Here is a 17,099-nt window from a genome sequence, read left to right on the forward strand (position 1 = left end):
CAGATTACGAGTCTACCGCTCTTAACCACTACACCACACTGGCTCTCTGGTTTGTGCTGTGGCCCTGGCCTTTTCTTGTTAAGTTCTGCTCTTAAGTTACAGCTTACCAGTCTTTCTGTTCAACAGGCACAGAGAATATGCTGGATGGGGATGGGGAAGGGACCTAGGCTTTAAAGATGAGGTAGAAAGCCAACCGCACTTGCACTGTGAAGGAGAAGAGCTATTCCAATTGGTTACGAGGGCAGAAGAGCAGTAAGAACAAGCCACATTTTGCGTGTGTGCATAACAGGACAGCCCCAGTTGTACGATCGCGAGTCGGAAAACAGCCCCGATTTATATTACGCTTCATGATGTGCTTGCACATCTCAGCTGGAGAAGCAGAAACATGTTCTTCATGCGCTTTCCCCTACACCATCTCTGAGATGGAAGAGAATCAAGCTTGTTAGATATCTAGATGGAAGGCTACTATTGACTTAGGTGCCAACATCAGCTCAAGGAAGCTTGCTCTGCAGAAGCCCTTTTGGGTCCGAAATCTGGTCGTGTAAACATCAACTCCCTCCGTAATGACCCCACCCTCCCCGGAAACCACTGAACCACCACAGCTCACATTGTACGTACACAACAGAAAACAGAACTCACTGCCTTTAATCTAGAAATCAGCACAGAAAACCCTTAGAGCTTTATTATTGTACCAAAAAAAGGGGAAGGGGGATAAAAATATATATATATTAAACCACTATTTTAGTACATACCCTATTCATAAATAACTGAACATTTTTGTTTGTTTGTTTTCGTTTTGCTGTCGCAAAAAAATACTCATCGAGATTTTCAGATCACATCATTGTTGTAACAAAGCAAAACAAAAGTGAGGCTCTCACATGTTGAATTAAACTGTGCAGAAAAAACGACGACACAAATTTGGGGTTGGGTGCATAATAAACAGTTCTCGGGCCTTGAGGGTTGAGGAAGGCCAACGGGCCGTTTCTTGCTCAGCCTTCCTGCCACAAGAATTTGCGTCCATTTTCCAGGTTCCGCGTCGTTACGTGGAATATTCTGTGCGCACGGGCGAGAAGCTGTCTGGCTTGCTGATCTCAGGAAAGTTTGAAGGCCATTCTTTGGATTTGGCAACTTTTCCATTGACGTGGGGGAGGGGGCGGTATTCCTGTATTTCTTCAAGCGGCTGAATGCATTTTCTTTCTCATATAAATAGAAACCATTATTTCCACACAGGACATGCAAAGTAGTGCAATGATTACTATACAACAGCCTGCTACTGGGAAGGCAGGACTGGGCATCGGTCCCAAGAAGCAACGCTGTAGACAGTGCAGGAGCACTTTTTGCTGCTGCATCCCTCATCTCCAATCCACAGGAAGGAGGAGCACGGGCCAGAGCGCAAAATTATAAAGTCCGGACAGCAACAGGGTAAAGGAGCGACAAATGTTCGGCTCCTTTTATTGGGAGTTTTTTTGCAGTGTAATAGTGGATCACTTCCGGAACACTGTCAAACGGAGGGCTGTTCTGGCCCAAAATGTATTTCTCTTTGGTTTTCGCCAGCTTCATATGCATAAACCCTTGGTTGCTCCTGCGGAAAGAAAGAAAACAAGGAAACGATTCAGCATGTGAAATCTCTCTCCTTCGGAGCCAGTTTTAGAGACCTCTTAACAAAATCCGCGCGCCTGCTTGACTGGAACAAAACCTTTCCGTGGTTTACAAGAAACAGCAAAATTATCAATGAAATCGGTTAAAAACAAGTAAATGGCAAAGTTTAAAGAACAGTTAAAATGATTTGTAAACTGCAAATAGATTAAAAAAAAAACATCAACGTGTCTGGATAGCCTTGCCTAAACAGAAATGTTTGAAGCAGGTGCTGAAAAGGGCACAGCAAAGTTGTCAAATTTAAGTGCAGAAAATGCAGTTTCATAGAAAAGTGGCTCTGACAATATGAGCCTTGCACCAGATTAATTAACCAACCAACCAATTCTGATGCAAAGGCAAGGTGGGTGGACTGTTTTAAACCTCCACAGGGATCTGCAGTGAGAGTAATGGGAATGAGTTTCAGGCTGACTGAAATGAGTCCCCCTCTAGCTGTAGCTGCTAAGATGTTATGGAACGTTTATGGACATTCCAACTGAGAAGAAGTCTACTGTCAGCACAGAAGGGCTGGAGATAACAGTAGATGAAGCTGTGTGCCATTTGTAGCCATTGATGTGAGAGAAAAAGGAGCAAGGATGGTTGCAGTACTGGTCAACTGTTAGCGTTGTGTGCGTGCAAGTGACATATACATGGTGGAAGTGGCATTATATACCCAATCACACAAACTAATGAAGAAGCAAAGATCACCAGTGTCTTCCAAAGCAACTACTCTATCCTGAACTTAAAAATGGAAAGCATAATGCTGGTGGTCAACAAAAGAGGTTTAAAAGACTCTCTCAAGGCAAAAAAAAAAAAGTAGTACAGTGGTGCCCCGCTAGACGAAAATAATTCGTCCTGCGAAAATTTTCGTCTAGCGGGTTTTTTGTCTAGCGAAGCGGCAATGCAAGCCGCGTTTTCGCTAGACGAAAAAAAAAAGATGAAAAATTTTCGTCTTGTGAGGCAGCCCCATAGACTTTTTCGTCTTGCGGGGCTGCCTTCCGCTAGATGAATGCCTTCGTCTAGCAAGTTTTTCGTCTAGCGGGGCACCACTGTATAAACACTGACGACTGGGAAACACTGGCGCTCCAATTGGAGAACAGCCTTTACCAAAGGTGTCATGGGCTTTGAAGACACTCGAACTCAGGACGCAAGGGAGAAACATGCTAAGAGGAAGGTGTGCTTGGCAAATCCGTACCGTGATCAACTCCTGCCCAGAAACGCAAGTCCCCACTGTGGAAGGACGTGTGGATCCAGAATTGGCCTCCGCAGTCACTTATGGACTCATTGTTAAAACAGTGTTTATGGAAGACAATCTTACTTGACGACGAGTGATCGCCAAAGAAGAAGAAGAAGATACCTAATCACACAAACTAATGCGGGTCTACAAATGTATACACCTACGGTTAAAATGTCAGTGATCCAAATCAAGTAGTGACATTATAAACCAGTCCTGCTAGCCACTGGCCCCATGGCTTCTTCATTCAGCTAGTGGCAATTCTTTGTAAAGTCTGAAAAGGCCATTGTATATCAAATGCTCGATCCCTCTGCAGGAAAACAAATCATGCTTGAAGTATTATGCCTAAAGAGGGCTTTCAACAGCCTCCAGTCCATTCAAACCACAAAAATCCGAAATATAAAAAATCTGATGAGAACCCTGGCTGCGTGATTGAAAAAGATCTTCCCATTTTGTGTCAAGGGGGCAAAGATATAGCAATGGGGCCTGCATTCCATTCTGCACCTGACGAGTACGCGGAGATGCAATTTTAAGTTGAGAATAGTTCCTTTATCCCCTCTGAAATTGCCAAAGAATTTTTTTTTTTTTAAAGTGAATGTTTCCTGTGAAAAAGCTGAAGGAAATTTCAGGCTCACATTATTCAGATATTCAGGCAATTTTGCGATGAAATGACCCTTCTCTGTAGAGCAGAAATCACTGCAGGCATTGTAATTATAGCTCTGGCAAGCTTAAAAAATCTTGATTTAAATTTCAATTCTTTACAAGAATGAATCTCTTTTGAAACATAATTGCTCTCTAAACGATTTCCTTTAAGCCAAGGGTGACATCTCTAAATACATTATTATGAGCAGATATATTGTTCTGTGCTTTCAGTTCATTATGCTTTCCCCCCCTCTGCTAGTAAATGGTTTAAGAGTCTGCCACTAAATTAATGGGATTGCAGAAATAGGTGCATATTAATTCAAGGCTAGAGTGGAGGGCAGTCTGTTTAGATGCCTTTTCAGGCTTAAAGCAAGAACGGAATTTACTGGTGGGATTTCTTGTCAAGTCTGCAGTTTTACTGATTGCATAGGGGTCTCTAAAAAAAGATGTGCGAGTTTGGTTTGTGATTCAAGGGCCTATCAAAGACATGCTGCAAATTGCTAGCCAACCAGTAAAAATGCATGAGGGTTAGTAACTGAAGTGGATTTATTTGCAGGGCTGATTTTTGAGTGGGAACAACTCAAAATCCTCACATAAGCCTCTATAAAAGCAAGTTCAATGTCTTGCAAGGGCTCAAAGCTGCACTGGGGGGGGGGGAGTTGTGATTTTTGCTTCTTATTGTAAGGATGAAAATGACACTGAAGGCCCTGGAGGAGGATGGAAGGAGAAAGCTTGCTCAACACTCAATGCGCAGGATAGGATTACTAAGGGCAGAACATTACAGGGACATGGGGCTGCCACAGAAAATGACACTCCCAGACTGAGCTGTCCCACACCCTTCTTCAGGTGTCTTTCGTTGCCATCACAGTTTGCACCTTCTTGCCATATTATAGTGAGGGTGGAGAAATGCAGGAATCCAGCAGAGTGCAACAGGCACTGAAATGACTCTCTCTCGTTCCCCCTCAGGCCCTCCACTTCCACCTCCATCTCTGCACAAAGAGACAAAAACTACTATACAGTACCCTGGTTCTCAAACGCCTTGGTGCTCAAACAACTTGGAAACCAAACACTGCAAACCTAGAAGTGTCTTCCGGTTTGCAAACATTTTTCAGAAGCTGAACGTGCTCCGTTTTGAGTGTAACGCTTCCGATTTGAGTTCCACACTTCTGTTTTTAGTGTTGTGCTGAGTTCTGTCTGTTTTTGCTATTTATTTTGCGTTTTTGTGGTTCTTTTTTGTTTTGTTTTTGTGACTGTGTGGAACCCAGCTCAGCTCCTGGTGGATTGATTGTGTGACTGCAGTACATTGTTGCTTTCATTTTATGGATCAATGCTCTCGTTAGATAGTAAAATTCATGTTAAATTGCTGTTTTAGGGGTTGTTGTTTTTTAAAAAAGTCTGGAATGGATTAATCCATCTTGCATTACTTTCTATGGGAAAGCACGCCTTGGTTTGGGAATGCTTTGGTTTTGGAACGGACTTCCGGAACGGATTAAGTTTGAGAGCCAGGGTACCACTGTATGCATCCCCCATCCATTCCCTTTGATTTTGCCGCTTGACATTTTTTCACTACGCAAGGAGGGAAAAGCGTGAGATTGGAAGCTTTCCAAAATCAGCAGCCTGACTCTCTGCACTGCAGACTCTGACCCAGCACCCTTATCGCAGAAGCGAAACACACTTTGCCGTGCTTCTTCACATGTTGTATTTTTATTTTATTTCAAATAACGACAGAAATTCAGTTCTAGTACTTGTCCCCGGCAGATCGCCACCATGCCCCCAACCTGCAGGCGGCTTGGCACTCCCAATTGCTGTGTCCCTCTTTGCTTTGCAGAAAGAGCCTATCAGCTGGGAGGCATGGGCCACAGAGGGATCTTTAACTATGAAGCTTCCATCTCCAGAGACAATTGCTCCTCTCCCCTGCTACTCTGGCAACAACTCCACTTTGCTTTTGTGGTTCCAGTACCCAGCCGGTCCATCCGCTGCAGTCAGCCAGGCTAAGTTTACAATCTTAAGGAGCAACATGAAAAGGCACAAACACTTTTGTTCGGCTACATCACGCTAAACCACTTGAACTTTACAACAGCTGGATCCTTCCACAAAAGCAGTGGGTGTGCGCAGCCTGCGTTTTAAAGAGATATGCCGAAAGGCAAAAAGCATAGTTAATGAATGACCCAGCAAAGATTAACAGGAAATATCTGGGAGGGTAACTGAATGTTCTGCTAATCTGGAAGACAGCTTTGTGGCCAGCAAGGTGCCACTAATGACCAGCACAGGTCGGTGTGGGCTAGTAGGCTAGCAAAGACTTTCGTAGCCTTGCTTGCCTGGCTGAACTAAAGCACGGCCGTTCTCCGGACTTGAAGAATGAAGTCAGGGTGAGCTGTGTACTTCCCAAATGAACCAGAGCAGTAGCTTAATGATTAACTGTCTGAAAGCGCCTATTTGATGCAAGAGGCATAATGGAGATGCATGTGGGAGAATGCTGGCAGAAGGGAAGTCAAACCTGGCATCCTTGGTGGAGGAAACAAGCTATGTGATGAGATAAGGGCAGAATTGCAAAAGGTCTTGGGGGAAGAAAGAGAATGACTAAATAAACTTGTGAAATCTCCCCTTGTTTTGGTAATTAAGAGAGAGGCTGACTAACAACTGGCAAAGGATGCATGCGGTCTCATAAATTCCATTGCCATGCACTCGGTGACTCTGGAAATTCCTTTCAAAATGATGGCGGGATAGGAACTCTGTGAGCTTCTGAAATGGCTCTGAATTCTCAGCCCTGGCCTTCGCATACATAGCAGGTTAGACTGCAAAACTGTTCCTGCAAATGAAGCTGATGGACTTTAAGGAACTTGCTGAACTGACCGCGAGACTCCGAGACCAGAGGGAGGAGAAGGTGCAACAAGATTGGAAGAAATTTAAGGACTATTTAAAAAATCGTGAAAAATTAGATATTTGAAGCAGAACCAGTTTGTTTAATTGGCTTTAGCTAGTTGATGTTAGATAAAACAGTATATAAGAAGGGATGTTATAAACGGCTTAGGAATGTTTAGAAATGTTTAAGGTTATGTTGTTTAAGTAATAAATTATATATGATTAGCCAGTATGTTAAAGTACATTAATGGTGAATGTTTAGAAAATAGTTACAAAGTTACCAACGTATATTAGTATTGAATGCAGTCAAGAGAGCGGGGGAAGTCCCCCCAAAGAAGATTTGAAAGTAGAAGTAAATAAGGATTTATTTTATGTTCCTGTTAGGTATGTATCTTTCTTTTGTTATTTCTAATGTTGTTTTAATGTGTTTGATGTGTTTTTTGTTTTTTATTAATTGTTCTTTGGTTTTTTGTTTGCTTATTTGTTGTTTACTGTAGAAAATAATAAAATTTTATTAAAAAAAAAAAAGACTGCAAAACTGTTCCTGGACAGTTCGCCTTACAAATGAGGGAACTGTGTGCTTGAATGCCCTCTGCACCAAATTCCTTGCACATAGAAAACCAGTGTGTCTATCCTAGTCTTCTTCCTGAGGTGCTACTTTTCAATGCGTAGGGAATGTGCATTGGAATATTCAGGCTTGCAATTTCCCACCTACACTCTAAAGTAGTCCAGAAACAGTTTTATTACATTATGAGCAGCTGTGTAGACTGAACCATAGTCATGCAATCATGAGAGACGGTAGCTTTCAGTGGTCAGCGTATCAAGCTTGATAAGGTTGTGTCCCCTAACAAATGTTACATTTGCTCGATAAGAAATTTATGTCCTTGACAGTTAATCTCCTGTCCTTGACAGTCAGTCTCCAAGAGGCATTTGACACAGCCAAGGGATCATGTGATGAAATCCACCATGTGACTTAGGCTAAAGCTACCCATGTGAGGGCAGAGGAGCCAGAATACAGATAACTATGTTTGGAATTGGCAGGACGAGGACATAGGTGAGCAGAGAGGCCTGAAGTGGGGCACAACTAGTAGATGTTGATACCTAATTTAAAAGCCGCATGCACTGGAGAGAGTTTTCCCTCAGTCTGTCTTGTTAAGCCCGGAAGACCAGAAAAATAAAGCTTTCTGTAGCCTAGTTAAAGGGTTTCTCAGCACCAGGTATCTGTAAAATTGGTCGGCGAATCCAATGGCAGTCAAGAGATCTTCGTGGTGATTGCTTGCCACCAGGCCTAAGAACAGAAGGGACAGCCTTCAACCTGCCTTACAAACTGCTCAGAACTACTCATAAAAAATAGGCTATGATTCCTTCAAGAAGATAGCCAAGATCTGCATTTTTCTAACATTAGCACAACCAGATGCAATAGGCACCCTGTTAAGCTGTTCCAGCCTTCTCTGCAGCTACTGAATTTTGTGCTTGCACCTGACCCTTCCAACCTTAAGAATGACAACAAAGCTTCAGCTGTTTCCAGGCTATTTCCCTACAACTTGTCACAAAATGAAAATAAAGAAATGTAACACCAACAACATTATGTTTCAAGAGTTGATTTATGCATTATGCAGAATGAAATGGTAGAATTTTCTACATGTACCACCACTTTAATATGCAGGTGGTGGTCATATCACATTTTTTTTTTGTATGTGCATAGCCTAGGAGGTGCAAGATTATAATTATCTTTTTAATGGAGCAATTGTAATCAGGATCCCAAAATGGAAGCAGTACAGTCTAGAATTCTGCCACCTCCATTTATGTATTCTTGCAATGAAGCTCATGGATTTCTGAAGTGTGCACCTGAAAATGTAAAGTGTGAATGTGAAAAAACATGCTTGGAAACACGTGTTACCAGAGAGGTTCGCTCAACAGAGAGCTGTGATTGGCCACAGCTCACCCTGTGGTCAACACAAGGGTAGGAAGTGATCCAAAGACATCCTGTGTCTGGGAGCCAAGTCACATGATGCTTGGAAGTGTCAGCTATCATATGAGAATCCCCTCACTCGGAAAGTTTGCCTTTTTGGGGGAAAGGGATTGTGCTGACGTGAAAAGACGGCTCTGTCCATGAGTGCTGATTTGCAATTAGATGTCTCGCACAGCCAAACTATCGGACGGTCGTAGCAAATGGTCAAGGCGCCGTGAGAGTTAGATGTATAATATATTAGGAGCTGTTGCCAGAGTCTTTCACTGGAAAGGAGGCTGAGAAGTGGCATCTGTCAGGCTTCTCTTGCCTTTGATGTTGCTCGTGAGAAACGACCAGCTCCAACGGTGAGCTATAAAGCTGTTTATTTTTCATTAAGAGTTACAGAGTCTTGAAATCATGACTGCTAATCACTTTCAGTTTCCTGGACTGCTATCCTCCCGCACGCGCCAACAGAGCCAACTTCTCGGCCCTCTGATATGACGTTGTCGCCTCCTCCCCCTCTGCTCACTAACTTGTCTGCTACAGACAATGTTTGAAACCTCTCCCTCTTCCGGAGACGTTTCCTGATGGGGGCTGGTAGAGGGAGATGAATCTGTTGAGATTATAGGCAACTGCTCTCGATATCCCAACAGCCCCCCTTTACTGGATGAATCGCTATCTTTTCTCTCATCTGCAGCTTGCCCCTTTCTCTCCCCCCGCTCCTCCTCAGCAATCCCTCTTTCCCTGACAGCATCCCCAAGTGCTGCCTTTTATAAGCCAAAAGCTCCTAAGAGCTTTGGGGTTAGCCCTTAACTGCCACCAACTTTCCCATTTGCAATCCCCAGGCGCACGCAATCGGGTAACAGCAATGTCAAACCGGCGTGTCAACGAGGCCCTGCAGGCTGGAGTAATGGGGAACAAAACTCCAGGCAAGGCTTTGGATAAGAGCACAGTGTGCATGTGTGTCATTCCTGGTTCCTTTGATACCCCGTGCAGAAGGGGCAAGCCACAATTAGAGGGCCTCCTGAGCAAAGGAACCTGCCCAGTTAATACTGCCAAGCTGCACAATGAGGAGCAACACTGTTCCTACCTTTGGAAGAAAAAAAAAATACAACCCTGTTCCACCAAAACAAGAAGAAAATTGATCATCAAGAGGATTATCAAACATTCTCTCTTTGACAGACACCCCCTCCCCTTAATGGGAACCACCCCCTTCCTAATAATCAAGGCATTTAATAATACATCACACATCCTTGCAGCTGCTGGGGCATATTGCCTACAGCAGTGTGTTGCTTCCCTAAGACCTCTTACTTTCAGTTGTAATTGCTTAATGCATTTTTCATGAAGAGCACAGGGTAATAGTTATGTTAAATTGCCTCCTTTTTCATGATAAAATGACTTTAAAACACTTGCATGTAACATTTATGCAATTGCAGGCAGTGCAAGTGCCCAGTGATTATGACCCTATTACTTGGAATCCCCCTGCATTGTGTCAGGTTCACTTCATCTTGAAGAAGAAAGGGAGGATTGTCACTCCCAATCAGAACGAAACTGATTTTTCCTCTACCGAGCTGTATTTCTGAAGCAGCCCCTGCTCAACTTCATCATGTCCAGAGGCTGCTTTTGACCACCTCAATTTGGCACCCACTGAAATCACAGGCTCTTTGCTTGGAATCGTCAATGGCAGTGGATTCATAAGATCACAGCTAATCCTGCTGGGTTCAAATGGAAGCAAAAGGCACCGGAAGCGCCCCCCAAACAGCAGCGTGTCTTGTGGAATCGAACACATTTATTTCCTCGATTACAGTCTGCTTCAGAAACTGAACAGGAATGTTCATGCATGTTTCTCAGACCATCGCCCTGTTGCTTTTGTAGAAATCAACGTCCTTCCCCGGACAGACACGGGAGTTACTGGCAGCTTTTGTGACTGCAAAGGGAAGATGCTTCATGGGATGCTAGACTAGGAAATGCTGCCCAAACTAGCAACCCTCTAGAACAGGGATGTCCAACCTGTAGATTGTGATCTACTGGTAGATCACTGGGGTGCTCCAGGTAGATCGCGGGACGATAGGAAGTGATCACTGAGAAACAGCTTTGGCCTCCCCGCCCCCAAAAGCTAAACAACATTTGGCAAATCTCCCCCCATTTAGTTGCCACCTTTGGTAGATCACTACCATTTATATATATATATATACTGGGAGTAGATCACAGTCTCTTGGGAGTTGAAACAAAATAAAAAAATAAAATCCTTCCAACAGCACCTTAGAGACCAACTAAGTTTGTTCTTGGTATGATTTAGTCAGTTCTGCAGGTGTCATTTACCTTCCTATACTCTGTATCACCAGCAACAAGTTTTTTTGGGGGGGACACGAGGGGCCAAGGCTCCCCCCAAATTTTCAATGAAAGGGCCAGGCCCCCTAAAGTTCTGTGGTGGCCATGCACACATGGCACAGAGCATCCGTGTGACACATGTGTGCGCAAGTGATGTGAGCAAGCCTTGGGCTGTTGACACCGTGTGCGCATGCCACACGGATATGCGGACGTCATGCGTGCACACTGCAGGGCCTGCACACACAGTGTGGTGATGTCGCGTGGCCCTGGGGCCCCCTCAATCATGGGAGCAAGGCAGAGCGGCAGATCTGTATTATTGGCTGCCTCAGGTGGGGCAGGAAAACCACTTGGGCATGTCTAGTATGAGAGGGGTGAGAACTGTGTATGGGTTTTGTTGTTGCAGCGGCCCTGTGACCCCTGGTGTCTCCAAAAAAAATTACATATCACTTGGGAAGACAGGCAAACTAATGCCAGTGTACTGGAAGAAGCAAAGATCACCAGTGTTGAAGCAATGATTCTTAAACATCAACTTTGTTGGACTGGTCATGTTGTTTGGATGCCTGATTATTGTCTTTCAAAGCAACTACTCTATTCCGAACTTTGGAAAGCGTAATGCTGGTGGTCAACAAAAGAGGTTTAAAGAGTCTCTCAAGGCAAATCTAAAAAAAATGTAGTATAAACACCAACAACTGGGAAACACTGGCCTGCTGCGAACGCTCCAATTGGAGAACAACCTTTACCAAAGGTGTCATGGGCTTTGAAGATGCTCAAGCTCAGGACGAAAGGGAGAAACGTGCTAAGAGGAAGGCACGCTTGGCAAACCCTCATCATGATCAACTCCCACCCAGAAACCGATGTCCCCAACTGTGGAAGAACGCGTGGATCCAGAATTGGCCTGCACAGTCACTTACGGACTCACTGTTAAGACTGTGTTCATGGAAGAGAATCTTACTCGACTATGAGTGGTCACCAAAGAAGAAGAGGAGGAGAAAAAGAGAAAGAGGAGGAGGAGGAGGAGGAGGAGGAGGAGGAGGAGGAGGAGGAGTGATCGCCAAAGAAGAAGCCCCACCTTAAGTGTGAGGGCTTGGAAGACCCTGGTTCAAATTCCACCTCCACTATAAACTCCCAAAGGAGACCTCTCAGTGGCTCACTATTTGCTATGGAGGACAATTATATTATTCTACCTTACAGCACTGTTTTAAAGTTTACGGAGATGTGATGCGCCCTGAAAGCCTGAAATGTGCTACTTAAGAGACTATTAGTAGTTGGTAGTAAGTACTGCTGTGGGGGATACCCTTCTTTCTGTAAATAAAAGATGCCCAAATTGTCTGGGTAGAGTGTCAGTTCCAATCTGTAAAAACAGCCTGTCTTCTCCAGCAATCCTTACACAGGCCTTGGAACACCTCACACTGCCAAGTCTAAAATGTAGGACCAAAATGCCATGATGGTGAGAACTGATTTCCGTGGCCTGCTTGGTCTTGCTGTTATTCCACGATGACGCCCACTGCCGCATTTGGAACACGGTCAAATGATGGATTTCTGTCTTGAGAAAAGAATGATGGAAATCAGGAGGCTATCCTAACTCATTCTCACCCTGTCTTTCTTTCTCTGTTGAAAAAAAGACTGACATCTCTATTTGCCCAATCCATTTACTTCCTGGAATTTACAGCTCTCTTCTTGTTTGGTAACGTGCTTCTCTCAGCTGGAGAATGCAGCTGCTTTCCCCAACAAAACAGCCTACAGTTAAGTAAATGGCAACAATTTCTCTTTCTTTCTTTCTTTTAAAAAAGAGAGATCGAGTAAACCTGAGTTTGTTCTCAAAACAGGGTGGAAGAACAAGAAGGATTAAGCTTTCAACAGTCAGTTTTGACAGCTAAGTCATAACTGAAATTTATTTGCCAGATTCTGTAGAACTTATCAGAAAGACAAAAGGTAGTGGCAGCAACACACATGCGCAGGTGTGTACATATCCAAATGGCCTGCATTCTAGATGCTGCATTAACAGTCTGCAAAAGATGGTGCCCAATCAAGGTTTGCTTGCAAACTGAATCCACATGCTTCCCTTTCAGTTGACTCCCAAGTTCATTTAAAACTGTTGCTTGTGTTCCACTGACTTGAGCAAGCGAAGTGAACAAGTCCTGGGCTAGGAAGACCAACAAACAGCCTGTTTCAATATGTAACATAAAGGTTCCTTCCTTCAAATTGAATGCCTGCTTATATGAGCAAAGTCCCCCTTGTGTCGTTAGCTTTACTTAAGTAGGAAAGCAAAAGGGAAATGTCCACAGAGACCCTTCGTTGCAACATAGGAGTGGATGGGCATGGGCCTACATGAAATATGAAAACTGGGAACATTGCCAAGGGGAAAGTCCCAGCCTTGTACCTGATCATTTATACCAGGCGTCGGCAAGGTTTATCTCGCCTGGGCCGGTTCACTCCTGTGGAGATCGCAATTTCTGGTGTCTGCGTTGACGTGATTTCCAGCGCCACGGAAGCAAGTCCCCGTTCCACCGGTTTAGCGCAGCACGCGGGGACTCGCAAAGTGGGCAGCTCATGGGCCGTTTAAGCGACCCCCATGGGCCGCTTGTGGCCCGTGGGCCACAGGTTGCCAACCCCTGGTTTATACCTTACAAACACCTACTTCTGAAGCCATTTTCTGGCTGCATCACTTTCAGAACGTAAGCAGAGGAAAGTCAAGTCAGAAGCAGCCCTCCTGATGAGCTCCAACTGGAAGAGGTAGCAATTCAGCAGATGAAGCTATGCTTGTAAGAAGGCAAATGAGAAATAATCACCTTTTTCTTTTTCGAAAAAAATAATCTATGCAAGTGCTTGATGGTCCGATTCTGCTGCCTGGAGTGCTCAACTCGTTGATCTGGGGTTGGGTTGAGGGGCGCGAGGTTCTTTCCGAGAGCCAAACGTGCACAATATTTCATTCTATATCTGACAGCTACTATCTTTGCCGAGCAATTAACACAGTGCCTCTCCTCTGGCTCCGGTTGACATCATGCTGCTCTGTAGCGTCACCCCCAACAAGTCAGGAAGCTAAAGCACTAGTGTCAGCTGCTTTTAGTAAAAAAGGGTTTTCCTTTTTTTTTTTTAATCAGCTGCTTTGAAAAGAGGGACAAAAGATGGAGAAACCTGGTGGACAGCATCAAATGACAGGGCTGTTGGCAGAAAGCCAGCTTGCAAACAGCAGGGGCCTCCTGTCACTTCTGCTTAAATGCTAGGTGGACTCAGAACACGGTTTTAAACAAAAGCCCTTCTGATGCGGTATTTATTTGGAGAGAGGCGAGGCACATTCATCTTGAAGTTCAAACAACTACACTGCTTACCGGTGTGTCCATGCAGACACTGGCTGCAAAACTTTTAACGCTTTGTGAGGTTACAAAAATCTGTTGACAATGAAAGATTCCCCTCCCCTCCACATGGGAAAATGCTGTATGTGAAAACAAGATCAATGCACATTTTTGCAGGACAGAAATTGGGAACAAGAGCAAGCAAGAATGGAACCTTATATTCATACGTTTTCACGGTAAATCTGTGTTGATTTTGCATGAGAACTTTTTTTAAAAAAAAATTATTTTTATTCATTTTATAAAGTACAAGACAAAACAAAAACAACAAACACAACATAAACAACTCTTATATATACCTCACCATTTTTCTATAACGTTTTTGGGGTTACTTCCCCCGACCTCTCCTTTCTGGGTTTCATTTCCATTCTTCTTTTAGCATATTAACCATTTTGCATGAGAACTTTCAGGTGCCCCCCCCCCATACAAGTAAAAAAAGAGCCATGCCAAAAATTTGCCCCTGGCAAAAAACAAAAGAACCCCCCCCCCAAAAAAAAATATCATTATAGTTCTTATAAGTGAAGGTGCCATGGATGCATTTTGAGAAATTAGACCAGCATTGTGCTCAAGCAGACTGTACCTTTCATCTGCTGAAATGTGCTTTATATGGTCATGGGAATCCCCAGAATTGCGAATACTGTGTGTGCAATTATCTATACGTGCTTTTTCTATTTCTTTAGCAGAGAAAGGTGACAAGCCTAATACTCAACTTGGACCTTTCCACTGTGGATCCCACAGCTTCAATAAGTTTTATTCAGGTTCCTCAAGGAGATAGCTCATGATACAAAAGAGTCATTTTCTATTATGACAGAACTTCCCATGCTTGGCAAGTTGCAGGGCATGCTTCTCAGCCAGCCCAACTAGGCCCAAGAAGTCTAGGTGGCATCAAATACCACCTGAAAAGCATCCCAGGTTCTAGGCATCTGCCCTTTAAAAAAAGGCCAGGTAGCCAGAAAGTCATATAAAATTTGGCTTGATGCCTGGAGGAGCTGCTGCCCATCAGAATTTATGATACTGGGTTAGACGGACAAATAGTTTGACCAGGTATAAGGCAGGATCCTATGTTTGTAAGGGCACCAAAATCTCTTTCTCTCTCTGGGTGCATTCAGAAGTGGGGAATATTACATTCATTTTCCTGGTTGTAATACTAGCATGTTCCTCCTGGTACCTAATTCTACTTTTACACTGCATTGCTTGCTGCATTATGGACCGATGGCTTTTCGACCATATGCTGCCTTTAAACGCTAAATTTCACTCACACCAGTGGGCCTGGTGTGAAGCAACAGCACATGTCCTTCGACATGTTGTCATCCTTCATGCGTGCTTCTGTTCCCCCATGGAACAGAAATGGAAATGACAGGAGAGAACTGCTATGTTGGGACTACCGCCCCAAATTTTGTCATGAGTGGTAGTTGCTCTTTCCCAGCTCCTGCCCACCTAGCAGTTCAAAAGCACGAAATGCAAGTAGATAAATAGGTACCGCTCCAGTGGGAAGGTAACCATGCGCTGCTCTGGTTTCGCCTGAAGTGGCTTAGTCATGCTGCCCACATAACCTGGAAAAACTGTCTGCGGACAAACATCGGCTCCCTCGGCCAGTAAAGCGAGATGAGCACTGCAACCCCCAGAGTCGTCCTTTACCTTTACCTTTTACCTTGATTGGTTCTTGAGTTACCAGAAACAGAGAAGGAGCACCCCCACCCCCAACAACCCAGCCAGTTTGCACAGTTCTCTTCGCTGAAGGATCAATCTCTCTCTCTTTCCAAGACTTTCCCTAACACGATGAATACATCAAAGAAGATAAATTTTGCATGAAGCTGGAGGTCAGAGCAGCTTCTGCAACATGGTTTAAACACAGCTGAGCTGCAGCTTTTTCTAAGCCTGTGGGACAGAAGTTCCTCACTGAAGCAAAGCAATATGCATTTGCTGGAGAACACACTTCTGAGCAATGCCTGGCCCCTTTCAAGTTTCTCATGGATATCTGAATTGTGGTTTGGGGGAGAGGAGAAGCTCCTGCAATGTACAGCAAAGAGCTTGTTAAAAATGCACTGCAGCAGGCCAACCTTTGCTGGACAGAAGAACCTTCACGTTGATCAATACTGCACGAGGCCAAGCAGTTTAGCTGTTGGAATACCTCCTTTTCATCTGGAGAAAAGGATCTTCCTGGACCTTGGCCAGAGCTACTGTCCTTGCATTTCTACAAAGGATTAACGAGTCTATTTTGCAGAATTGCAAAGAACACGCTCCTTTTTGTCTTATTTTAAAATATCCAAACTAAAACAAGTTTTCTTGAATCTCCTGAAAACCTTTTCAGCACTTCCTTCCCAAAATCCTCCTTTTCCTCCAATGCAGCATAGCCCATTTCTACTTTTAGTTAAGTATTTTTATTTATTTATTTGATTTCGGGCGCCAGCTGCCCCCTGCCCCCTGGATATGCACATGCTTGGCAAACAGGACTGCACACAATATTCCGAGTGCAGGAGCACCACAGATTTCTATGAAGGGCAAAGGTTGCCTGTCGGCCCCTTTGTTTTTCAAAGGTCATAGTGGAGCCCTTGAAATTCCTGATTCTTCAAATTCAGTCCTATGCCTCAGCTACCTGCAGTACTTGACCCCATACCTACTAGAAAGTAATAATGTCCTTAACTGATTCATTATCCCTCATGGTCCAGTGTTTTGCCTTTAGGCGCCTTGCAGGATAAACCTCCTTTCAAGCTTTCTTTTGCCCCAGTAATGCAATTCCTTGGCTCTGGGTGTCCAAGTGGTTTGGCGAACTGCAGACAAAATCCGGCTCATGAACTGCCTTAATCTGAGGAAAAGGTGCCGCTAGTTTAATGAATAAAAAAAGCAGGAAAAGGTAACACACTTAAATGAATTCATATGCAAAGAATTCCTGGCTTCAGCAGCACTTAAGGCATCTTGAAAACTGCAATTTACAAAGGTCAGCTTCATCTCTTTGTAATTTGGTCTTCAGATAGCAAAATCTCTCAAGGCTGGTATTCTATCAATTTCTTGACAACCCATTTCCACAGGGTGAAATTTTTTTCTCTAAATTAAATCTCCATCTCTGTGCTCTCTAAATGCAATTGATTTATGTACT

At 44.0% G+C, this 17,099-nt stretch overlaps 1 protein-coding gene across 1 annotated transcript in view; it reads right to left on the reverse strand.

Moving 5' to 3' along the window:
- Positions 1-626: 626 nt before the first annotated feature.
- SHB (SH2 domain containing adaptor protein B) overlaps positions 627-17,099 on the reverse strand; it is a 131,597-nt gene continuing 115,124 nt past the window's right edge. Inside the window, 1 exon segment of the mRNA XM_033172933.1 lies at positions 627-1,582. Within this exon segment, the coding sequence (XP_033028824.1) occupies positions 1,399-1,582 (184 nt within the window). The 3' untranslated portion in view covers positions 627-1,398.

The sequence above is a fragment of the Lacerta agilis genome, chromosome 16, assembly GCF_009819535.1.
Source record: "Lacerta agilis isolate rLacAgi1 chromosome 16, rLacAgi1.pri, whole genome shotgun sequence".
Taxonomy (NCBI): domain Eukaryota; kingdom Metazoa; phylum Chordata; class Lepidosauria; order Squamata; family Lacertidae; genus Lacerta; species Lacerta agilis.